The 26546-nt window shown below is 38.7% G+C and overlaps 1 protein-coding gene across 1 annotated transcript in view; it reads right to left on the bottom strand.

Annotated features, from left to right (window-relative positions):
- CMC1 (C-X9-C motif containing 1) overlaps positions 1–17761 on the bottom strand; it is a 44606-nt gene extending 26845 nt beyond the window's left edge. The window contains exons 1-2 of the mRNA XM_053973273.1: positions 17656–17761; positions 5934–6026 (exon numbers count right to left, since the gene is read on the bottom strand). Of these exons, the coding sequence (XP_053829248.1) occupies positions 5934–6026; positions 17656–17680 (118 nt within the window). The 5' untranslated portion in view covers positions 17681–17761. The remainder of the gene's footprint in view (positions 1–5933; positions 6027–17655) is intronic.
- Positions 17762–26546: the final 8785 nt, after the last annotated feature.

The raw sequence follows: 26546 nt of genomic DNA, 5'->3' as shown, positions 1-26546 counted from the left end.
GGAGGAGAGGGCTAATGGGAAATCTGGAGAATGAGAGGAGGATGGTTGCTTGGAAATGTCCTTTTCCAGCCACACTTTCTAAACCATTTTTAAAGCCCTGCCAAATATTATGAGATTTTTTCAGCAATGTAACTCCAGTTACTTTGATTACACAGCTCCTCCAGACAACAGAACCAACACAACAGCGTTCTCTAGTGAAGGTCCTCAACTCAGTACAAGTAGAAATATCTTCCTTGTGTCTCCCTCATAAAAATTTTAAAATAGATTAATAATTTTTTTAAAAGGACAGAACAACTTGTCATCTTGATCAAATGGATGTCTCCCACAATATGCTTAAAATAAGAAATGGCCACATTTAGTCCACCATCTTTCTAATGGCAGAACCAGGCTGAGCTGGACTATCTGTCCTTGCAGTGACCCTGAAAAGACTGTAGGTCTATTTCCTATTGAATCCTTCAACCTTACAAAGGAGTCTCAGTTACAGAAGATGTCTGCAGGTCCTCTTCATGACCTTAAAGGCCCAAATCCAGATGATGTGACAGTAAAAGACAACAAAATTCAGAGGGAAGGAGTTCAGAACTTAAACCCCTTGTCGCTTGAGCAAGTTGCTCTTTTCCCAGGGGAAAAAAAAAGGTTGTGAGGTTTTGGGAGTGGGCAGAAATGCTTTACAATACAACAAATACACAAAACACCTACAATAAATATAATACATAATTAATTTCATGACTGACTCTGTGACACAGTAATATCTTTTTGGGATCTCAATTCAATACAACTTCTTCAGAGTCGAAACTCACAACATCTCAAAGTCAGTCAGTTGTTTCTATTTTCCAAGCCAAGTAACCCAAAATTAAACCAAATTAAGCTGACAGTCCAAGTTTGTGTGTTTCTGTTACCAAAAAAAAAAAAAAAAAAACCATCAAGTTCAGTTTCAGAATTATAACCTTGGACAGCAGAGTAAGTGCTCTCAAGAAATTAGATAAACTTCTCTGTAGAAATGATCAACCACAGCTGCTCTTCTATCAACCACAGCAGTTTTTTCTATGACTGTCCCTAGTTTTAGAGCATGGAGGTGTCCCTAGTTTTAGGGCATGCACTCATGAAAAGCAAAGCTCAGCTGGATGAAACTATAGAACTTTTGATGTGCTAAAGATCACCATTCTGATGAAAAAGAATGGTGAACTCCAGGTTCCTGAAATTTGCTATGATTCTGCTTTGAAGAAGCTTACTCATATTTAAATTTTATAACTGGAAATTAAAGCAAAACAGGAAAACAGCTTGCTTAAGAAATTATTTCATAAAAGCATTAAGTGAGGAAACAGCTAACAAATGATCCTTTTAGTTACTTAGGTTTGAAATGCAAGAACATGGTAATACAGAAATATATCATTTAATATTGTTCCAGGCAAACTGATGCTACAGTTTGTAAAAATACAGTGAAACATTCCTGTATGACAATGTTTTGGGGTTTTTTGTTTGCTTTTTTTTTGACACTTTTGCCCACAATTTCACATATACACATACAGTCCATGGATATGAACAAAATAAAGCATATTTACATAACACACAGAAAATTGACTAGTGTTTCCCAGAAAGCATGTTAACAGAATTACGACCCAAGTCAACAAAATTACTAATACATCCATTTTCACTGAAAAAAGTGCTTGAAAATCTTAAATAACACAGAAATCATACTGAAATGGAGAGCTACAAAATTCTTAAGAAACATGCAGCACACACAAGAGCTTTTACTGGAACGATCTGAAAAAACAGTTGTAAGCAAATTTAAATAATCTAAGTAAAATTAAATATGACCAGAGTGGACATACTTTCCATGGTTATTTCTTCCCTAAGCCATTTTGGTAGGCTGACAACCAAGCAAATCAATGAGCCACCCATTTAACTGTGTACTAGGGTAGCAGGATCACTTCTTAAGTTAACAAGACCTTTTTTTTATTTATTTATTTTTGTAACCCTTGGGGTTTCTTTTCCCTGGATGGCTCTGGAACACGTGCTGGACAGCCTGTCATTACTTGCATTATTAGCTCTGATAAACACACAGCTCTAGGTGGTATAGCTGCAGGCTAAGGTACCGGGCTGGGTACAGATGGACCCTGTGCTCATGCAGAGCACTATTGAATGTATAGGGGCTCCCCATAGGGACACATGTGAACCCAGCCTGATCAAGCCAATTGTAAGGGCCCATACTTGTGGAATAGCTTTATTTCCTACGGTACCAATGCATTTATCACAATTTCCTAAAGACAAAAAGAAACAGAGGTCTACTAATAGGAGTTTCTGAAACATAAACTTAACATAAAGCAGAAAAATCCCATGTTGAGAGGAAGTTAAATGAATATCTCTGCCCTCAGTGTACACAACTCCATTTCATGCATGTGTGTACACTCCACAGCACACAAACCAAGTCACAAGAGCTCTGATTACTTAATTACACAGCTTATGTTCATAGCTTATAATTGTTTACAGCATAAAAAGCATAGCCTCTTTACTCTGATTAACACCTATCCCTGTGTACTAACAAGACAAATTTATTCCAGGAATAATCTCACAATGGATTTACGAGATGGTAAATCTACTGATCACAAAACTGCTTAAGCTTCATTTCCCATGATTTGGTCTCTCCCCTCCACCCACATGAAAAGGTGTACAACAAAATAACTGAAGCCCTGCTACCACCTTTTTCTTTTAATAGAGGTATTAATGTGGGGTTTTGCTCACCTATTTGATTAAAAAAAATTGTTTCAGAAATACCCAGTTTCCACTTCTAAGTTTCACACAATTTGATCAAAGCTGGCTTACAGGTGACAGAAGAATGACAGGGAGATAGATGTATCCACAAACTTTATTTTCCTAAAGATACAAAACTAAACTCTACACAGGAGAAAGAAGGAAGAAATTATAATTTTGCTTAACATCACAGAAAAAGAAAAATCATAACATTTGGCTTTAAAATTTATGGAGGGAAAAAGATGGAGAAGCTGCAAGGTAATGGTCCACAGCTCACAGCTCAAGAACCTCCAATACTGGTTTCTGCCACAGAAAATGAAGATGCTGAAACCGAAGTCCTCATCTTACACAAAGTTCAGAGGAGAAAAACACATTCACACAGTCTCTTTGGTTAACCTCAAACAATATTATACAAATAGCAAGCTCTCAAAATACTTTTAACCAACATCTTTCAAATGACCCACACTACTGCAATTGCTTTTCATCTTCATTTTTTCCCCCAACAGGTATAGAATTTGAAGTAAAAATGATTCAACTATTGTTCAAATGAAAAAAAAAAAAGGTCTGTTAAGTCCTTCTGGCAGTGCTGGAATGGAAGGCACCTGTTACATGATGCCACTTTTCTTTGGCAGATATTACTGTAACACTACTTTTTTTAAAAATTTTTGGAGAACCTCTAAAAGCAGCTGCTTAAAAATACATTGGTCCACTTTACCTAGACTTGACTCTAGTCATAGAGTGCCCTAGTGATAAAACTCCAGAAACTTCCTTTGAAGTTTTTAAGTAATAGCAAAACACAAAAAGCCATATGCCACTGGGGAAACAATTGTTCTTCCTGCCATGGTAAAAGTCACTGAAATAATTCAGGGAAAACAATATGGCAACAAACTAAAATGCACTCCCTTGTCAGTAAATACAGAAGACCGTGATGAAGATTTGAAGAAACGAGTGTGAAACAAGTTACATAGTGTAGGAGGTTTGCTATACAGTCAAGTGAAAGTACAGAAGTTTTTAACTTCTCACATCTTGTGGTATTTGCATCTCATCAATGAAGTGCACAAAAATTTCTCTTTTTTTGTGAGCCACTAAAGGAACAATGTACTGGAGAAGATCTATTCCCAACAGGAAGTGGCTTCTTGAATAAAAAACAATTATTATGGAAAAAGTGTGCAAATGTAACTACTTATGGAGTGGCTGCTTTGACTGGAATAAGAAAGGGATTCCAGACTAAGGCTCCAGACTGAGAGAGAGCGCTGCATATGAAACTCCTTCACTGACTCACTCAGGGGTGAGCTATTGCAGCAAAGTAGTTGGAGCTAGGAGTGCACAGTGTGCTACACGATGGCATCAATATTATAACTTGACAAAAATGAGCCTTCAAACAGTGGCATCTTTACCAGACTTTGTAATGAGATGGGGAGGGGCCACAAAAATCCCTGGCAGCACAGAGAGGTTTGCTCTCTGGATAACTTGCGGCAAAGTGCTTCAAAGAGTTGTCTTTTCTAAAAAAAATGTGTCAGGTTTGACAAGCGCTCCAAATCCACTGACCTTTTCAGTGATGACACGTGGCTATGAGTAGTTTGCTACCTAGCAGAAATTTCCAAACACTAAACACTCAATGCGTCTCTTTAAGGTGAAGGTGTCATTTTAAAAATTACTAAGAAAGTAACTCCATTGCAAAAGAAACTTGCATTTTGGAGAAAACATTTTGAAAATAGGTATTTGAATATGTTCACCTAATTATGTAATTTTTGGTTTAGTTTTGTTGGTGAACAAAATGTGTGTCACCTACAAAAGCCTCCTATATCTGTACACTTTAGAAGGATACCAACAGAACTTTCTAATCTGTTAAAAATCTTCCCAAGTAGAGTTTTAGGGAGTTGAAAACACTGACATGCAACACTTTCTCGTTAGTTTGGAAGAAAAACTGATTGACATCAGGGGACAATACAATCTATTGGCCCAAATTCAAGCAAAGCCTTTGCAAAACTTGTGGATAGAACTGAAAAATGAGAATAGTTAAGTAAAATTTAGTAAGTGCAAGCAACTATGTACTTCTTCTATGGGGATCTCTGCATCTCTGTAAGGTATTATTTCCAGGCATGACACCCATTAAGATCAAGTGTTGAAATAAACTGAACTTAGAACCAGGTACTGAAATTCCTATATCACAGGGCTGAAGACTGTAAAAACTATGATGCATGTTCAGTTGTACAGATCTCAATAAAAAGTACTATTATTAACAGTAATCTTTTTAGATTGATAAATAGCTTAAAATATTTTAAAGTATTGTTTGTTTCATCTTTATCACATCCTTTTTTAACTTCTAATTTTATGTTTCACAATGTACATAACATACAAGTACAGCGATACATTTACATAATTTATAAATGAATATTCCTATATTGGGATTGTGCAGTCAAAAAATTTTTACTGATGGGGTGCATGAACAAAAGAAGTTTAAAGAGCTCAGGTCTGGATGACCAGATGTGAATGCCCTCTACTGAAAGCTGACACTTGTACAGAATAATTCCCTGGCTTTTCATCCATTCTTACATCCCCTTTATAGCAGCATTCTTGGCTAACCTGTGTGTAAGCAGCTCTCAGCAGAGGGGGTGACACCACTTTAAAGAGTTATTAAAGAGTTATTAAAGAGTCCGGTACTCTTCACAAGAAAATGGAAGCAGAAGTGCACTGCATCACCCTATTTCAACATCTGTCTGGTAATATGTGTGTGTTTATGTGCATGGATCATTTCAGTGCTGGGGCAAGGAAAGGATGCAGTAAGTCAGGAATATTTAAACAAATTTGTTATAATTAGAGAAGCCTTAACTGAAGGTTTGCATAAGGCAATTGAATTTATATAAGTATTAAATTCTTCCTAACACAGAAACACAGTAACTCTTGCACTGCTCTGTCACCACCAGACTGAGATGTGAAGAATTTTGTATTAATCATATTAAATTCTACAGCCCTTGAGAACAAGTAATTTTGGAAAATAGTCCACATCCCCAAGCAGCCAAAGCCAACACAGTAGATTTATATGCTTCAGTACTGGTTTGACAGTGAGCTGATAAGATGGAGATCACACATATTAATTCTCTGATATGATTTCAAAAACAAGGATTATATTCAGGGCACAAAAGTGAGTACATCTGATCTCCTAATGAATATTTGACTCTTACCTTGCACCTTGTCTAAACACAGCTCCTTGGCTCGATCCCTCATTATTTGTGGAATCAAAACATCTTTTTCTACATGTCTCAGCTTAGAATTTTCTGTAAGAGTGAAAAAAAGATAATTTTGAAAAGAAAAATTTGTTATCTATACATCAGAAATAGTCAATCTAAAGAAGTAACACAGCATTGTTTACACAACATACAGGAGTACACTAAAACTGTCACAAACAGCAGCAGAAAGTACCAAGAAAGGACCAAACAGATCAAAAGGACAGAAAGTCCAAAATTTGCTCAGATACAAAGATGAGCATTACCCTGAATATTTCTACTCTTTAATATGCACTGTGAAACAAAAATAAAGGAGCAAACTCTGGCAGCACCTTTGAATTTCTGCCTTATTGAATAAAAAATCTGCATATAGACAGCACAGCAGTTAAATACTTTTATTTCTGGATACTAATATTTTTCTATGCACATGATCTGTATGTGATATTACTAGTGGAATCTGGCAACAAGAGAGGATTACAATGAGCAATAAACAGAATCTGAACTAAAGACATTTCTCCTCAAAAATATCCTTCTTAGCATTTCTACAGCAGGAAAATACCCCTCTATTCCGTACATACAACAGAAACACTATAAACAAATAGCTCATAATTTAGATTTGCTTCCATGCTCTGATTTTCATATTAAAATATTACAAATATCAGATTTCTACAAATATATTATTTTACAGATTAAATATTACAAATATCCTTAATTTTAACTTTCTGCAGAGTATCAGTGCAATTACTGTACCAAATACTTGGTGCAGTACATAGGCTACAGACAAGACAAAGCTGTCAGAAAACTTCCAAGCATGTTTTGCAAACAGGACAAATCAGTTCAGCTGAATGACATGGCAGGAACCACACCACCATGCTATGTGCCTCAGCTCCACTCCCTCCAGTCAAAGCAAGCTAGCACTGCAGCCTTCCTGCCCTCTCCCCATCCCTATGATGATCTTTTCCCTCTGCCCACACAGACATGCTCAGCAGCCCTGTGGTGAATGAAAGTGGAAGTTAATTTCTTTTAAAGGCAAATAAATTTCCTGTTAGATAATTTTTCAACTAGGTAAATTCTCTGATCCAGTTCACTGTATAACTCCAAAGCCATCCATATGAGGGAATTCAGTGAGATGAGGACAAGAAGACTGGCACAAATTACAGCCTTAATTTCTGCTCCCCACACTTTGTTTTTCTAAACTCAACTTGGCTATACCGGTGCTTGGAGTACAAAGAGTACAAATGCAGATACAGTGAATCAAGTGGGTCACCAAAAGGGAAGTTTTACCAGTGCCGCATTGCCCTCACTCACCCTCATCACATCATCATTATTATGCACCTAACCTCTCAGTGAGTGAGCAGGTAAAAACAGAAAACTAACCCAAATACATGTGAAAAAGTGCTTCTCAGCTGATTTACACTTTGGAGTAATTAGATCTACTTATCTACTTCCCATAATTAGCATCATAGAATATCCTACATTGGAAGGGACCCACAAGGATCATCAAGTCCAACTCTTGCCTCTGCACAGGTTCAACTTTTATACCACAGCATACATGGAAAGGAAGCAGAGAGGTCTTTAGGGCCTGGGAAGAGCAGCTACACTTCCCCTACTGGCAAAGCTGGCCAGAAGCATCCACGATTTTCACAATGACAAAGCACAGGCCTCCAGTGTAAGGATCAGCTATCCCTCTACTGACAAAGAGGAGAAGTGGGCAGGAATGCAGCTAAATGCTAGAAAGGAAATAGGACACAGGGCCATCTGGAAAAAAACAAGCAAGCAAGCAAAGAAAAAGAAACTCAGAAAGAGAAGATTTCCCTGATAGCCCAGAACAGTCAAAAAAGATTGTCGGGTTTTCTCTTAGGTTAAACACCCAATCTTCTGTTTGATTATTCAAAAGAAAGAGGCGTAAGACTGATAGCAAGGAGTAGCTCTACTGGTGTTAACACCAGCACAACCAGAACCATGACAGGACTGTGCTCCAGGCAAATTCCTTCTTTTTAGTCCCATGCTGTCAAGTCTACAAATGCTGAAAATGCAGGAAGAAGAGGGCACATCAGGACACTGGGAAGCATCCAGTAGGAAGAATGAGAAGAGAGCTACAACAGTAATTCAAAAGTAATTATACAGCAGTATAAAGGAAACTACAGCAAAAACTATTTATAAACTCATCTACAGTTTTTAGAAGAATCTCTTGTGAAGTATCAGTTTCAATGGTTTTTTTTTTTAATTTTAAAAATGTTTGTATTTACAGGATTTTGGTTTTGTATTTTTAATTAGAAAATATTTAGTACTTAATAATGGTTGGACTTGATGGTGTTAAACCTAGCCTAAGTGACTCTATGAAAAGCCCACGCAATTTTAATCAACTTATACTAAGTTTCAGGCTCTGAAACTACCTCTCCAAATATCTCAAATGCAGATGTTCAGTTTAAGTGAGTTTCTACTAGAGTGAGTGAGTTTACTTGTGAGTTTCTACTGGAACATCTTAAATATGTGAATATTTTTCCTTGATTCTGAACTATCCATTGCACTACAATTACAGTGATTTTCCTTCAACAATCTTAAAACTGAAGTCAGTACTGAAGTCAGTATCCCTAGCATTTATACAAAATATTTAAGAAAAATAAGGGGCAAAAATTAAAAATAGCAGATACCAGCTAAAGCAAACGTGTTCACACACAAAGCACCTGCATTTCTGATACTGATGTACAAGCACTTGCAAGATCATCATCAATTCAAGCTATTCATCTCTGCAGTAACATATATGGCAACAGCTTTCAAAGAACACCTCAGAAGCAAGACTTCATCAAAAAATAGGACACAACCATGACGTAAAACTATCAACTCCTTTTGCCTTTTTTCAACTATATTACAGTTTCCAGAAGAAGAACTTTTTTCCCCTTTTTGGAAGTTCTATTCTGCACTAAGAAAGGTACTTCTTACTCTTAAAACCAGATACCTGTGGACTAGTCCCTACAGAAGAATCTGCATTTCAACACCTGTCTTACACCTGTTTTATATAATCATGAAAATATTATTCCCAGACAAGTAAGAAATAGATTTTCCTATAGTTTGCCTTCTGCATTTGAAAGTTGATACCTTTGTAATCACCCACATCCTCCACACACTTTTCCTGATCTTCTGGGTAGGCTGTTTGAAGAGATCATTGCCTTTCACCTCAAAGTGAATCACCACATTACCCCAGACAAATGCTAGCAGAAGCTTTTTCTTCTCCCTCTGCCAGCCCAAACTTGGGCATTTTTGTTAGATCAATTTAATACTCTGGTAGTTTACCCTTACCTTACCTTCTGATGAAATTTCCAAGTACCATCAAACATTACAAGGGACAGATGGATGAACACAGCTAATCAAGTAAAGGTTACAAAACAAAGACTAAATACTACTAATACTAAAAAATAATTATTTTGTAAAAACATACACAAAGGTTAGCCAGAATTAAAAGCAAATGAAGGCTTCCAGGGGCTACAGCTAAGTCACTAGCTCCTTGAAAATATAAGTCTACAGGCAAGGAATCCGTGTGATAGAACTACTGAATGTTTCCTAAAGACTCAGCAGCAGATTCCAGAATGCTGCTCTTGGGGACAAAGAACAGATGAGAAGATAAAGAAAAGTTAAAGAAGTTACAAGTTTGCAGGGTAAAAAAAAAAGACAAAAGGGGAGAAACCTACTTTGTGAAAGAGAAATTGTTTTCCATGAAACCTCAGCCCAGTGTAAAGAATTAAAGAGAGAGATTACTAGACTGGGAGATATCCCTATTCACCAAATCACTAAGAAACATTTCTGACTTGTTTTTTTTTTAACAAATAAAATCTGTGGGGTTTGGCAAATCTCAGTGGTCGTGGTTCTCGTTGCATACAATATGTAGGGCACAAGACTACAGTTGTAATAATAGCCTTCTGTGATTTATCAAAACCCTCAGCTGCAAAAGCTCTTTCTTGCCACGGAAGGCCAAGGACCACAGCTAGTCAGTTTAATAGTTTTCATTATTTTTCTAAAAGTGACCAAACTCCAAGAAACTAATATACATTAATAGGAACAAGAACATCCCAACCACTAGAACACAACAAATTCACTCTGTATGGAAGCTGGGAAAACAGATGACAAATACTTTGCTGACTTTCTAGCCTCTGACCAAAGGACCCAGGACCTTGAGAACAGCACGAGCAATGTGTAGAGCTGTGCTGCAGGCAGCAGACCTTTAAGGGGAAGAGGAGGATGAAATACAAAGCTGCTTTATAGTCCTTACAACAAAAGGGACTGTAGCAGCTACTCATATTAATTAGAACACTATTACGAGAAGAGGATACCAAGACAAAAGCTCTCCTAGAAGAGTGTCCTGAGAGAAGTCATATAATCTCCCCGCTTCATTCAACACAGATAGTAACTGACTTGCTCACCCTTTACTCATCCTGCTGGTAGTTAACAGCTCTGCTCTCACCTCTTTCATGACTTCAGGTAGCAGAGACACAGATTACTCAGGAAAGTTGAAATCTGCTCTATCCAGCTACTTAAAGAAGCCTCACACTTTCTCCATCCAAAGGGAACTGAGTCAAGCAATTCCAGTAACAGTCTCTGAAATGTGCATTTCTAGTTATACAACTTGTTATTTGTATTTTATTGATTTTTTATTTAGCCACTTTCAAAAAATGTTCAAAATAGTACTTTAAATACTATTGCTTTTTCGTTAAGAATCACAGTGTGTATGAAGAACAGAGAAAGCTTTCTATCATTTTAATTAGCAACTTTACTACCGCATGCTTTTCTTGAAATTCCAGTCCTATCAACTTTAAACATCAATTATGTTCCTTACTAGAAAAAATGCTGTAGAAAGTTCAGTCAAAGTTCGTGAATCCAAGTTAAAATACAACACTCCACAAAATACATACATTTTAAAAGCAATTACTTTCATTATTTTGGAAGATTGGTTGAGAAATGTGGAGCCATAAAGGGAACCTTCTTTTTTATTACACCTTAATATTTTTTCCTACCAGTTGCCATCAAAGGTAAGTAATTGTGAGTAGACAGATTTCTAAGATACTCTTCTTTTTTAAGCTAAGAAATAAAACTCAAAAAAGTATCAATAAGAACTTCAGCACTAGAAATAGCAGTTACTAAAGTGAAAAGGGAAGAAAACCAAAGAGATGCATGCAGAATTACCATTCTTTAACCTATATCACATTTAAAGAAAATGTCCACTACAAAGAAGCTGTTTTTCTGGAAGGTCTTGTTTTAATCTATGACGAGTCTACTAAAACTTGAATTTAACAGCCATTCTGTCATTTCTTCCATATGCAGACCTATAGTTTACACAACACTTGAGATGGTTTGGAGAATGAATAACAAGTTTATTACTAAGTTGCAAAATTGCGTTAATTTAGAGGATTCGGTTATTCTTCATGTCACTTGGTAAAAATTGTTTCTGTGAGGTAAATATGCCATTTCATTACAAAGTTTTGCTTTAGAACACTTGCCTATGAGCAATTATAAAAATACACTAGAAAAGTAAACTTTTCTTAATAACAGAAGGAGCAGCACAGTGTCCACTGCTTGCTTATTGGCAAACATTCCTTTCATCAATCAGACTATTGGTTCTAGACATTAAATGTTTTTTACAAAAAAATCAGATCTATTTTAGTGCACCTGTAACAATGTTTTGAATAAGCAAATATAATTAGAGCTTAGTACTCCTCCAGGAAAAGAATGCATTCAACTCAACATTTTCATCTCCATTATTCTGCCTAGCTTATTCCCCTTGTATTAAATAAAAATTACCATTCTTAGGTTAATTCATGTGAATCATTTATGCATATGTGCATCACAAAAACTTATCCAACAAGTATGTATCATGGAATCAGACTGTATCAACTACTCAAAATCTCTATTTGAAAACACTAAGTCACACATCGGAACAAATTCATTTAGAGATAGACCCATTAAAGTCATGGGAGAAAAAACCAACTTATCTTTCTAAAATCTTAGGGTATTTTCCTAAAATTGTTACTTTAAGTATCCAATCCTGTAGCCTTTGGGAGGGCTTCTGTGCCTTTACCAACAAGGAGTTCATGGGGTCAAAGCTACAGAATAATTTCAGCATCCTGCTTTGTAAACCTTGGTCCTAAAAAACCCTGCAGAATCCTGTTAAAGGTAAAGAATTTTATCAGTCAAAGACATCCAGTGTGAACTGACGGATGATGGACCAGGACCAAACAAACACCTTTGTACATATGTGAAATACTACTGAGTTTGGTAACTTCATTTGCACATCAGTGCATACAAACTAGAGCCTTAAGAAGTGAGCTTCTACTGAGGTTTTGAAGCATAGAAGGACGATATGAAATGACAGAAGTGTTATAATCCAAGTGAAACTAGATCTGTGATACCCTGAAACTCTAATTTAAAAGCAAAAGAAACTTATCAATGCAGCTTTTCCATGCAGTATCCCTTTTTCTTCTTCTTTAAATGTATATGAATAAATTTATTTGTATTTTAAAAGTTACAGATTTTGAGATCTTTCTAATACTGACATCATTTTAAATTAAGATGGAGTACAGGGATGACAACACCAGGGAAAATTTCCAAAGCTTAAACTTCTCACCATTCTATCATCACCTCAAAGTCAATTTTCACCTTTTTCACTGGCTGAATTTGTTATCTTACATTTTGCTTTTGAGCTCATGTTCCTGCAATATGGCAGTACTGGATTACGAGAAGGCTGTTTGCTAAAAGTGAACAATGGCTGTATTACAGCAAGTCTGTAATGCCTAGAAAGAAAAGGAAAAGCAGACCTACAAAGCACACTTTCTTGTTAATTACATGCAGATTGCAAATGCTCATACCTCTCGTGTGTAATAAAGCCGACATGAGGAGATATTTTTACACTGCTGATCACACAGCAAATACAGTTACAGGCCCTGAAAATTAATTACAGATTAGGACTTAATATTTACTACTGGAAATAATGCAGCTTCATTAACACGTAGCCTGTACCATTGTTCAAGTATGACAGACTTGCCAGTTAGGAAAACTTAGGTTGTGAGCTACCTATAAAGGAAACACCTCAGCCCACCTCAAATCCCATCTGACAACAGATGAGAATTCCAGCAAAGTGCAGTAAACACAACTAGGGCTGTGGGCTGACCAAGGATTAAACCAGCAGAGCCAGCCCTAATTCCACCACTGTAATGCTTCTAAGTGCTTCACTTGGTAACTGATGCAAAATCCTCAACACAACTTTCTGTCACTTAAACGAAACAGGGTTTCAGCAACCAAATGCACATTCCAGGGGTTTTTCTGAGATGCCAAAATATACTAACAGCACAGACACAATTCAATTCTGACATATAGGATAAGGTTATACACTTTTTTTAAAAAGTCAAGCCCACACATTTGAGCACCTCTTGTCTGAAATCAGTCCCATGTGTATAATCCCTATTTCTTCTATGCCCTTTCTAACTTACAGTGAATCATGTCCAAAAATTTACTGCTCACTTCCACTTGGAGTAAGAAACAGAGAAAGGTCCTGAAAAAACACAAACTATCTGAATTGTATAAATCAAACAGATCACATAAAATAGAGCTAAGCAGTGACATAAGAAACTGTGCAAGAATTTGCACCAGAAACAAGAGATGTGTAAGAAGTAAATGCAACATAGAAAGAGCAAAATACCCAATATGGATGAGGAAGGGATGCAGGAAAATCTAACAACCAACAAATCCCCCAGTCATTACAGGAGGAGATGTTAACCACCTAAGATTTGCCACCATGCCCAATACCATTAATCAGCTGCTCCAGCACTAGATAATTTTCAGAAGTGTGTGACAAGGTGTAATCAAAAACAATATAAATCACAAATAAAAGCTTCATTATAGAAATAAATCTGCCCAAACTCCTTGAGAGGTTGAATATTTAGCTCTTTAGCCACTCCTTTCAAGATAAAATTTACACCTTTCATTGCAAATAAAGAACATCACACACAAATGAAGAGCAAGGCTTATGAATAACAGGACCGAATACCATTCTTCCTGCATTTAAAAAAAAAAAAAAAATTCTTTGACGGGACGTAAGGATTAAGAGACAAATAAAAAACAATGCCTACCTTTGACTTCTGTACCTCTGTAGTAAGTGAGAAATCAGTACATACAATATAAATGAATGAACATCTTGGAAACTAATATCAAAACACACCAGTGTTCTCTTAAGTTTCAGAGTATGAGGTGACAAGGTTAAAAGCCTTCCAGTTACATTAACACAAGGATTGCAGATGTTATTCTGGCAACTTATGTTATTAATCACAAAACTTATCTAAAAGAAGTTTAATTAAAAGTTGAAAAAGAACAGCTGAAAAATAACTTTTACTTCTACATTTTTCCCCTTAAATTCAACATTGCTTTATCCCTCATTATTTTATCCTTTCTAGCTTTTGAAGCTATAATTTCATTCTTTTCAATGTATTCTTCTAGCTCTAGTCTTACTGCCCTTGCCACTTTGAAAGAAGTCACATACATTCTGCAAGCCCAATTTTCTCCGTCCACTGACAAAACTGCTGTTATATTTAACAACCTACACTTCCACCTGACATGAAGAAATAGACGTGTTAAGTAGCTTAGGAAAAATATCAAATCAGTCTTCAGACCCTCTGCTTTTAAGCCCTATGTCAAGAATAGGTATCAAAACCTGTATTTCTATCTCAGCTATTGTCCATGACTCCACTTTATGCATCTGTGAATCTTCAACTAGGGATCCAAACATCACCACCTGAAAAATGACAGCTATAACCAAGTGCATATTAAAAATAAAATGAGCTTTCTCATAACCCATGGCCTCTATTCCTAAAAGCAGCACCATACATAGCTTTGGAAGTGCTTCAAATTCGATGCTGGGCTGTAGCACATTCATTTTGGAGAAGGATAAAACAAAATAGTGTAACATTTTCCTAAACTGGGAGAGGCTGTTGACTCCCTCAAAGGCAGAGACACCCTCCAGGAAGACCTAGACAAATTAAGGACTGAACAATCACCAACCATGTGAAGTTTAACACAGTTTAACACCTGGGATATAGCAATTCTGGATGTACAGGCAGACTGGGGAAAAAGCATCTGGAGAGCAGCACTGCAGAAAGAGACCTGGGGGTCCTGGTTGAGAGAAAGCTGAATGAGAGTCAGCAGTGCCCTGGCAGCCAGGAGGGCCAGCCCTGTCCTGGGGGGCAGCAGGGGCAGCATCACCACCTGGGCAAAGGAGGGGATTGTCCTGCTCTGCTCCTCACTGGGGCAGCCCCACCTCGAGTCCTGTGTGTTTTGGGCACCACAATACAAGAAGGATATAAAACTTTAGGAGAGCATCAAAAGGAGAGCTACAAAGTGGTGAGGGGCCTGGAGCCACCCAAGGAACAGCTGAGGTCACTTGTTTGTTCAGCCTGGAGACTGAAGGGAGACCTCATTGCAGTCTACAGCTTTCTCACAAAGGGAAAAGCAGAAGCAGAAGGGGACATTTTTTAAATTCGATAGTAGGAAAAGGTTTCTCATCCAGATGGTGGCTGGGCACTGGAACAGGCTCTCCAAGGAAATTCTCAGGACATCAGGCCTGACAGAGTTCAAGAAGCATTTGGACAACACACTCAGGCACGTAGTGTGATTCTTGGGGAAGTCTTGCGGAAGTCAGGTCCAGGAATTGGACTTGTGGATCCTTGTGGATCTATTTCAACTCAGGATCATCTGCGATTTTATGAACATAAAATCTTGTGAACATGTTTACTACTGATTTATTTATTGGATATAATCACCTAATGACACAACCACAGTTTCTTCCCAAACTATGGCTATCAAAAAACTCCTCCCATACAAATCACAACATAATTCACAGGTTCTACAATCTGAGCTTCAGAGGACTCCTTGATATTCGCTCCCTACTGCCTTTCAAAGCCATTAGAATACTTGTGTCTTTTGTGACCATAAAATGAAGTATCAGTCATGGTAACAATTTACAGACTGTGATCCTCCCTCTTTTTTTCTCATATATGAGCCAAGAAGCAGTTAACAATGCTTAAAACATTAAAACCTACCAAACCAGGGTATTTGGGTTAACACCTTACTAATACAAACAGGGCAGCTCACACCTCTTGCAGCTATTGCTCCAGTTTCTCTACTACCTCACTTAGACATCTCCACGTTTCGTTCATTCTGAGGTTTTCAACAGAGCTGTATAAGCCAGATACTGATGGGGAGTGGGGGGAGGAAAGCAAAAGATAGTGGGTAACAAGGTAGCAGATTTAGAGAGGTGTCAGTAAGCAATGTCACTGCTCAGGAGATGAATCTCAGTATTGGTGCCACACAGCAGGTACCAAAAGTACACCCTTAGCAGTCCTACCACAGCTAACGTACAACCCCAGTATGGTTTGGGAGGGACAGATAATGTCATTACATGCATAAATATGGAAGCAGAACGCTGATGACTTTAGTGTTTGGTGCCATGCCTTTTGTTCTGCACTGAAATCACAACAGACTGAATCGCTAGGATTAGCTCAGTTGGTTACAGCATGCTGCTAATAACACCAAGTTGTGGGTTTGATCCCATTATGGACCATTTACTTAAGAGTCAAACTTGATGATCCTTGTGGGTCCCTTACAACTCAGCCTATTCTGTGAATCTGTGAACTAAGTAATGTAATAACTAGGCTTTTTCCAAAGGACAACCGGGATGTGAAATTATGCTGTAGATGAACATCTGCCACTTGAAATACCATGGTAAGTTTTATAACATTTTCTTAACTAATTAACAGATCAATGCTTAGAGGATACTATCAATAAACCCAGAACTCAAATATATATGAATGCCTTGTTTGCAAGGCCTGCAGACCCAGGTCCAAAACAGGTTTCCATCAGAAACAGAGAGCCTGGCCTTGGCCAGCATCCTTCGGCTTTTGGAGAAGCAGCCACAGGCGGCTGGGACGGAGGTGCACAGCCACGACCACTGCAGGTTACCACCACCTACGGGAGTCTCAACACCTTGCACTAGCTGAAGGGAATAGCCTTTTAAGACACCAAGCCGAAGGCACCTGACTCGGGAACTCTGGGCACCGTGAGTGAACATTACATGGGTATAAAGGCCACGGGCTTACATTCATGTGGGCATGTGTCGATAACCATTCGGACAAGACCTCGATAGCACGAAGCCGAGGACATCATAGCCTTGGTACTTTGCCTTTACGTTTGTTACACAGCCAGAGAGGCCACAGCAGGCACCCGCGGGCGCCTGGACACCCCGGAGCTGCCTTCGCCCCGCGTCCTGCCGCTGGAGGTCACGGCGGCGGCAGCAGAGCGGCAAGGAGGGCAGCAGGGAGGTGGCGCCGGGAGCCCGCTGAGGGCAGCAGGAACGTCCCAGTCCACCCGGAACCTCGCGGAGGCCGGGACGGAGCCCCCCCAGGGTAGCCCTTCCCAGCACCCACAGGCAGTGCGCCGCAGCCCAGGCTACCGCCCTCTCCGGCGGGTGTGAGGGGCCAGCGGAAAGCAATGGGGGTTTCCCACAGGAAGCCTTGGCGAGGCGAGCGGCGGTGGGGGAGAGGAGGGCGGGGGTGAAGTGAGTATGTCTGTGGGGACGCTCCGCCGCCCCGCCGTCCTCCCTTCTTCCCTCCCTCTTTCCCGCCGGCCCGTCGGCCGCCCCTACCTGCGGCGCCGGGGGCAGGCTCCATCTGCGGCCCCACGCAGCGGCGGCAGCTGCGCACACCGTGCGCGACACTGCCCCGGCCCTGCGGCGCAGGCGCTGCACATCCCGGCCGCTCCTCCCGCTCCTCCCGCGTCGGGCGGAAGCGGGGGCGGGAGCGCTGTGGGCGAAGGGTGTTGCGCGTGTGGGTGTTTGTGGGCACGGGGGCGGCCCTGAGGCGGTCCTGAAGCACCGTGGCTGGGCCGCCGCTGCGGTGAGCGGCTCCGAGGGACCGTGGGTGGGCTCATACTGTGTGAATCACCGAGGGATCACAAAATTACAGAATGGGTCAGGTTGAAAAGGGTCTGCAGTGGGTCATCTGGTCCAACCGACCTGCGCAAACAGGGTCATCCTAGAGAATTGCGTCCAGATTGTTCTGGAGTATCTCTAGTGAGGGGCACTCCACACCCTCTCTGGGCAAGCCGTTCCAGTACGTGGTCACCTGCACAGTAAAGAAATTCTCATGTTCAGGTGGAGTTCCATGTGCATCGGATTCTGCTTGTTGTCTCTAGTCCTAGTCTTTCGTACCACCGAGCAGGGCCTGGCTCCATCCCCTTTGCACCCCCGCTTTAGATATTTATATTGATAAGGTTCCCTGTCAGATATTTCTTCTCAAGACTGAACAGGCCCAGCTCCTTCAGCCTTTCCTCATAAGAGAGATGCTCCAGTCCCCCACTCATCCACCGCAGCAGCTCCATGTCTTGTACTGAGGAGCCCAGAACTGGACTCCCGACAGGCCTGGGTGCTGAGCACCAGGTTCCCGGGAACCTCAGAGAAGGTTCTGTGTGTGTCTGTGTGTGTGCAGCCTCTGACAGGGACTGGTGTCACATCCTCCAGCCCTTGGGGTGCTCGAGGCTTCCACAGCAAGGACTTGAAGTGGCAAATGAGAATTTCATTGGTGGCTGTTTTATCAATGAGTTTGTTTCTGACCATAAAAAGGGCTTCCCAGTCAGCGGGCAAGAGGTCCCTTTTCACACCTCAGTGTCGCTGGGACCATGTTCCTGTGACAGCAGTGCGGTTGACGGAGGAACCAGGAAATCTAGTGCCCCACCTGCAACTCTTAGTTAGGAGTCTGCAATATATTTAGTTGACCAACCTTTACTTATTACTTGCATGAAGCAAGAATAACCACTTTGGGACACAAAACTCAGAGCAAAAAAATTAATTAAAAAAGTGATAAATTGTCAGAAATTGTCATACACTTAAAAACCCAAGAACACTCTTCCTGAGAAATTAAGAGAAATGAGAAGTAAGGAGACATATCTGAAACTCTGGTCTTGTTTTAACAAATACAAGCCAGAATTTTCAGAAAGCCTACCCTCTTTTCCTATCTTTAACATTTTAGACTGACAAGTGTTATGAAAAATCAGTCATTTTATGCAGTAGCCTCTTAAAGGAGGCTGAAAAAATTCTTCCAAATGTAGCATTTCCTCTGTTACCTGGCATTGTTACTTTCTGTTCAGTGGAAAAGTGAGTTTTAAACATGACATTCTCAGGGAAGTGAGAAACCTAGGAGCCTTCCCCAAACTTCCAGATTGTGTGTCTCTGAAAGATAATAAGCAGTCTAAAAGATTCAGTAGGAAGAATGTAGATAATCCTATGTTATTTATTATTAAAATTCTTTTCCATCAAAGTTTCAAGTGCAGTTTTTCCCTAGATTGGCATTATTTTCCCTATTTGAAAATTTAGTCTCTTTATTAGAAAATATATTGTTTCAACTTGAAGCCACACTGAGACCCAAGTTCTTCGTGTTGATACATTCACAGAAATTAGTAGAGCGTGATGTAGGCAAAATCTTCCACACGAATGCTTTTGGCCTTACTGATCTAGAGCATTTCTGCTTTATACCATTAAGTGCCTTTATGCTTTTCTTTTTTTAACCACAGGTTTGATCTCATTCCTTAGAGTAAAATATGAATATTACAATTGTTTTCTGTAACTTTAAACTATACCACTTCAGTTAATGTTTATAAGCTGTTTTGAGAATTTTAATTGAACAAAGCAATGCAAATGCAACATGTCAATTTATTTGCATTTGTTTCATTAAGGATTTTTGGCTATGCCAGTTCTGCAATGAATATAAGAGAATGCTTAAAAAAAAAAGATACCAGCCAATCTGCAAAGAGTTCTTATATAATCTACAAAGAGAAAATACAAGAAAACACATGATACAAAGAGGAGCTTTTAACATGAGAGCCAAAAAAGGGGAGTGTATGCTTTCAAAGTAAGTTGAGTCGTTTTTAAAAAGGCATTATTTAAGTTAGCAATTTTTGCTGCTCTTAAACTCTTGGCTACTGATATTTTATATATGCCCTGCAAAATTAGAACTGTAAAGATTTGTTTCACTGATGAAGATCTTTGAACTTACATGTCAGCTCCGTGTGTTCTGTTAATTTGATCAGTTTCAGGCCAGAACTTTGCTGCTTCTTTCATGGAAACCGTACCTGCAAAAATAAATGTCCAATAGCTTTGTAGCTTGGAGAAGTTGTCCTCTGCTGCTGCTTCTTCCAGTAGCAGGTCTGGAAAGCAGAAACTGGACTTTCTGGGAGTTTTATTTCCAAGTCTGACAGACAAGAACGATGAACGCTGAGAAGGGCAAAAGGGACTAAGACACACCTTGAGGAAATAAGAACAAAGGAAAAAACGTTGATAGAACAACTTTGTTCTGGAGATTTGAGGGTCAGAAATAGTTTTTGAGGGAGGCCATATGCAGCTTTGAATCTGATAACAGTCTCATGCTATTTGGAGCTAGTAGAAATTATCAGAAATGAGAAAGTATCAGAGAAAGTGTTATCTTGACAGATAAGCAAATGAGGCTGCCATGCAGAGCAGAAATGGCATAAGACAGTAAGATGGCAACTGTCCACAAAGGGCTTTGAATTAGGATAAATATCTTGTGTCTGACTTGGGAGCCAGTGCAGTGATCCCAGGAAGTGGTACAGTGGCTGACTTAATGACACAGTAAAATTAGTTCTTAGAGCAGCTTGAATGAACAGAAGCAGAACAGTTTTTGCCATCAGAAAAGAGAAAATTACTGTGTGAGAGACGTGAAGTGTTAAGTGCCATATCAAGAATTTTGGTAGCACAGATAAAAAAGCAAAACTTTGTAAATACATGTTCTTCATGGTTTTATATGCAGACTTGATGTTAGTAAGATCATCGACTTATATAGAGAAAAGATAAATTTACTTAATTCATTAATGTGGAAGCGCCTGTGAAAATGAACTCCATGCTGTAGGAGCATCCAAGGGTGTAAAGGGATGGTTTAACTAAAAAAAAAAAAAAAAAGAAAAAAAGTGCAAAGTGGGTCTCCCTTAAACATGAGGTCTAACTTATATCTTATCCCAGGAGAGAATTTTGAAGTGACACATGGAGTATACAATTTGTGTTTAGTCAGATCTTTTTTTAATATGAATCTTGCACAACTTGAGCAGCCCTGTGAAGTTGTGCTGAAATATGTGGGGCATTTGCCATGTAGCACTTTGATACAAGTTTGTACCGTATGCTTCATTTAACTGAGACACTTAACTGGTAAACTTGCTTGATTGGGACATCTCCTGGGGCACTGGTGTAAGACCACTACTACTTAATATACACAACTGCTACTTAACAGGGCCCTAACAGAACAGTGGCTGCTGCTTAGTGCCCCTGGTTATTCAGTGCTGGTTATGTCATCTCTCTGTCACAGTTTCTTGGAATTTGTCTATACAAAGAAAATACTCCCTGCAATTAATTCCCTGAGGGTAAAATATCGGGTGTAGTAGTGGAAATAAACTGATGATGGTGGTCACAACTTCTGCACTGATTGTTACAGTGGGGAAGATGCGATAACTTCCCCTATGGTCTTGAAGGATGCTTGAGCGAATGTTTTTCTTATACAATTTTTAAAACCCTATATAGTCAGAAGTAGTAGTGTTGGGTTACAGTAATTTCTGTGTTTCTAAGATTCATATTGTCATTTGATTAGCTAATCGCCCATTTTCCAAAGTGTGAACATATTTTCACACTTCAACCAAGACAGCGTTAACAAAGAAACTATAGATAGCAATAGAGATTAATTATCTATCCCATGAGTCTCTACACCTTGTTTTTACCAGATAAAGAGAGCCTATCTGTCTGCACACAGGTGTGATTTTTTTTTTAAACAATAGCATTTGTCAAATGAGTTCAAAGGCTTATTTTCAGGTGGCACCTCTTAGACATGTTTGTTCGCTCTTGATGTTTTTGATCTTTTTTCATGAAATACAACTTCCAGTAAAGGGTTGTGATTCTTTGCTAAACTTACCCATGTGAAATTCATTCATAGGTGTGAGATGTGAGGGAGCTTTAAATAAAAATATTTAGAATCAAATAAACTTTTCCTTCTTTTCTGGAGGGAAAGTACTCTTACTGAAGTCACTGCAAAGTTGTTGAGGGCCTTATTTGCAATTGCCATCTGAGATTTTCACTGACTTGAGACATCTTCCAGAAGAGGGAAAAACACAAAGGAGTTTTAGTGTCTTTCTGTTGTACAAGTTACAGCATTTTGTATTTATTCGCCCACAGAATTAAACCCATCCATATGTCTCTTTAAGGATAGGATGTCTTTACAGCAGAATCTGTTACTGTAGGAAGAAGCATTAAGCATATTGAACTATTTCTGCCCTCTTATGAGCCTCTAATTCTGCCTGTTCTGGATATTAGTGGATGCTAGTGTGTGGCAGACCTCTGAACCTGCAGCCTGTCAAGCCTCACTTAGGTGACGTGAGACTTCTGCAGTATTTTCACAGTGCAGGCACTGGCACTGCATTGCCTTGGCCTATCTCTTGCTCTCAAAGAACATCTGGCATGTTGCTAGGTGGCAAGCTCTGTGGTGGCAGTGCCTGTCTCAAGTCCTGTGGACTGTTTCTTACCACTTCACCAAGAATGAAATCTTTCCCTTCATGGGTCTAACCTTTCCACTCAAGTTTCAGGGTAGTTGGGACCATCTAATCAGGGTGGCTACCAAAACTTACTCTCTCTAGCAAGATGGCACTGAAGTTGTATATAGGGAGCTGGCCATCTGCTCAAGTAGAAAAATTGCATCAAATAATAATTATTTTTGCCAGTCACTGCTAGATCTGATTGGCAAAATGAAAAACACTTCTATTTATTCTCTGAAGTCTGCACACAAGAGCACACTCTTTCACTGGCTTTTGTTTGCTAAAAAATTCCTCTTTTATGTCAACAGATTCAGGTGTATCCCAAAGTTATAAATTCTATAGCAGGTCTAGATCATTTGGCTGTATTTTTAGGTATTATTAGTCCAGTAGTGTAAAAGGAAGGGAAAAACAAAACAGACTGTAAGCTTTCATAATTTGATTTACCTTGCTTACAAGAACAGTTATTTTTCAGGCTGTGGTCAGAATGCTTTTCTGTCTGAATACACTCACAACAACTATAGGATGATTCTCAGTTGTATTACAAGTTTTGTTTAGAAATTTATTTGAGTCATTACTGGAGCTTAGAATTTTCATTTTCTGTCCTTGCAGCTCTGCATCCAGTCATAAGTTTTATTTCTGTTTGTGATGTTCTTTGAAAAGCTGCTTAGCCATTATCTTACTTTACCCTTTCCCATTTTTTATGTGCCACACAGAGAAGGGCTAATCCTGGAAGATAAATGTTAAAAAAGGAATGGTTTAGTGTTCAATGTGGCTTCTAGGCCACCGTAACTACTGTGTGGTGCAGTCCTTTAGGTATATGAGCTGGGAAAAGAGCCCTCTTGCTGTCTTTACCTCAGTACTAGCCTGGATATTTCCTAATCACTCCTTGGTATGGTTTTAATTTGTGTGGGTTTTTTGTGCCACAGCAGAGAACATCTCTATGGAAGCAAGCTCTGAAATTGTAAGGTACCTTCCAATCCATTCTTTAATGCAGACAGAGGTTACAGCTCCACCCTTGGTGTCAGAAGTTGTACTACAAGTACAGAAAAAGAAAGAGTAAGCCTTTAATAACTGAAATGCACTACATAGTCAGTCCTGTTTGAGTATTAGTCTTGTTTGTACTCATTTTGTTTAGTAAATCCCTGCTTAGAGATACAGATCCTCTTAACTGGTGGTTGAGCCTCTTAAGAGTCATTGTCTGTTTCTTTAGTTTTGGAAATGTTTGCTTCTCATAGGGCACACCACCCTGAACTGTAGGATCACCATTCTGCCTTGAGGTATAACTGCAGTAGTTGCTTCTTTCATCTCTAAACCACAAAAAACCTTAGAGATAGGAAAAAACCATCACAAAGAGTTTAAGCAGTTTGCCTGGCACTGTGGAGGAATGCTAGTGATAGACTAGCGATCTGAAGATCAAGCTCCTCAATTTATAGTCCATTCAGATTACTTGAGATTGTAACACTACTCATAATTCAGGAAATTAAGCCTAAATACAATCCATACTTCTACATTTGGATTGTCATCATTGGAAATGATAAGATCTGACTCATCAAGGCAGAAGAGGGAGGTGATGAAACAAAAGCTGCTTATTAATGTATGTAGAGACGAATGCTGAAATGAAAGAGAAAGAATGTCATTGCTGAATGTGATCCTGATGCTATCTCAAAAAATCTTTCTGTCAGCAAATGGCTTCTTTTTGCATGCACTTAGCTCTCAGCATTTAACTTACAGTAAATCCTCACACCTATCCAACCAGATTTACTGTGTTACATTATTATCTAGGATGTTATATTTGCATACCTACTTAGTTTATATTGTTGAGAAGTCTTTGGTTGGTTGTCTTTTTCTCCATGAAATAAAAAATACAATCTAAGATACAGGGATTTTTTTACCTTAACATTTACATTTGAATATCTATCCTGCATTTGTTTCTAACTCAAACTTGTTTCTAATTCAAACTTGTCACTTAAAGTCTGATAAACAGAATGTGAGTAGAAGAAGATGAAGATGCTTTTCTACCGCAACAGATATGGTCAGAATATGTTTTTTGCAAAATCTTTTCCATCCTCTTTAGGTGCATAAGAGTGATGCAACAATAATAACGCTGAACACTTAGCTTCTCTATATTCACCAGTCTGGAAAATTCAATGTGACTTTAAGTTTAACACTACTCTGCTAAGGAACCTTAACTGACCAGCACTGCGGTTTTAGTTACTGAGGTTTTAGTTACTGAGGTATGGATGTTGTCAAGAGGAAGAATTGGCAGTCATATAACTCCATAACCTGAAATTCAGTAAGGGAAAAAAAGTCTTACATGCTTCTTTGTAGGACATCCATTGCTTTGAAAATCAGCTTCTTAGTTCCTAGTATCTTACCTATGTTGTGCAGTTAAGCATTTGCCTGTTTGTGAGCACAGAACACTTATTGGTGAAGGCAGTGAAATTATAATGTCCCATATTTTCAAGCTGAGAGAAATTCTTGTTGTACCTGCAAACAAATGTTATTTCTACCCTCTTCTCCCTTTCTCATCTCTTTTTTTGTGTTGCTTAGTGTGATTTTATAGCTGCTGTACTTTCACCTACTGACATTCATTTCAGCATTAAGTGAGCGCTGAATGCAGGGGAAATCTGATCTGACAGCTCTCAACATGTATTTCTCTGCAATCTGATTCTGGTGTGTACCTAATTCCCTGCCTGTGATATTTGCATCCCTAAGTAATACAGGTTTTGGGTGACTCCAGTTCTGATGGCTGGTTGGTGGGCAAGGGTTGGTCACTGCTGATGTGTAAAACCATAGTGTTGTCTAAAGAATCATGAATTATGAATCAGTCCAAAATATGAGATATGAGACTGTTTAATGCGACATGTTGTAATACACAGAATCCAGGTGAAAACTTGAGGGATTTATCCCATTGATTCCAGTTGCATTTAGGAGGCCATAAGAGTCTGACAACTTCCACATTCAAGTTCTTTGCTGCAAAGCATTTGATTAACCATGTCCTTTGCTTTACCACCAATGTTCAAACTTTACGCACAACTGAAAATTATATGAGGACATGTATGTCCTTATATATTGTAATGTAATTGAAGCTTGATACAGAAATACATACTCCATAGAAACCCTTGGCAAAATTAGTAAAACAAATCTTTTAAGATCTAGGAAGTGCTAGACAATTCTGAAACTTCAGTGACAATGGTAACAATATTCATGTAGGGCAAACTGAAACTGGGAGTTGAATACAGATACTATGATTTATGGTTTCGTAATTCTCTCTTTGCTCTCCAATTAAATAGGTAGTTAAGGTGTATCCTTTATTTCTCAACTTTTCCTAATAAGATGCAATGTTGGATTATGGATTAACTGTTTTTATTATTTACTATTTATTCAGCATTAGTCTGATCATTGTGCGTTATTAACATCAGTATGAGGGATTTAAGTCTGTTTTTTCAGGCATTGTTAGCATATCTGTTCCAAAAATCTTGCAGTATAAACAATTGAAATGGGCTAACAAGCAGAACTGAATAAGGGCAAAGAGTGCAAGAAGACATTACAATGTCATATTTAGCAGGAAGACATCTACTGTGTATCTGTTATCATTATACATTGATAATACATGTGAAATGTAGTAAAAGTTTCATATACATAGATATTTAATTCTCTTTCTGACTTTTCTTACAGAATTAGAAAGGAGCATAGCATCAGAAATGACTGAATGGGGATGTGTCAAAAGAAAGTGTAACTTTAATGTTTAGCTTTCTGTCATGTTTTTACATAACTGGGACTAAATGAGGGATTTTTGGTCAGATATTTTCAAATTCATTCTTTCTTGGAGGTTCCCTCCCTCATCTCCCACTTTTTATAACACCTTTTATTTAATTTCAGTGACTAATTCACATTTTAGAGAAAAGAATATTCAGTGCTCTAAACTTTCAGTAATGTTCATAACATTTCTGA

The sequence above is a fragment of the Vidua macroura genome, chromosome 1 (genome assembly GCF_024509145.1).
Source record: "Vidua macroura isolate BioBank_ID:100142 chromosome 1, ASM2450914v1, whole genome shotgun sequence".
Classification (NCBI taxonomy): Eukaryota; Metazoa; Chordata; class Aves; order Passeriformes; family Viduidae; genus Vidua; species Vidua macroura.
This window is presented reverse-complemented; position numbering and strand designations above follow the sequence as displayed.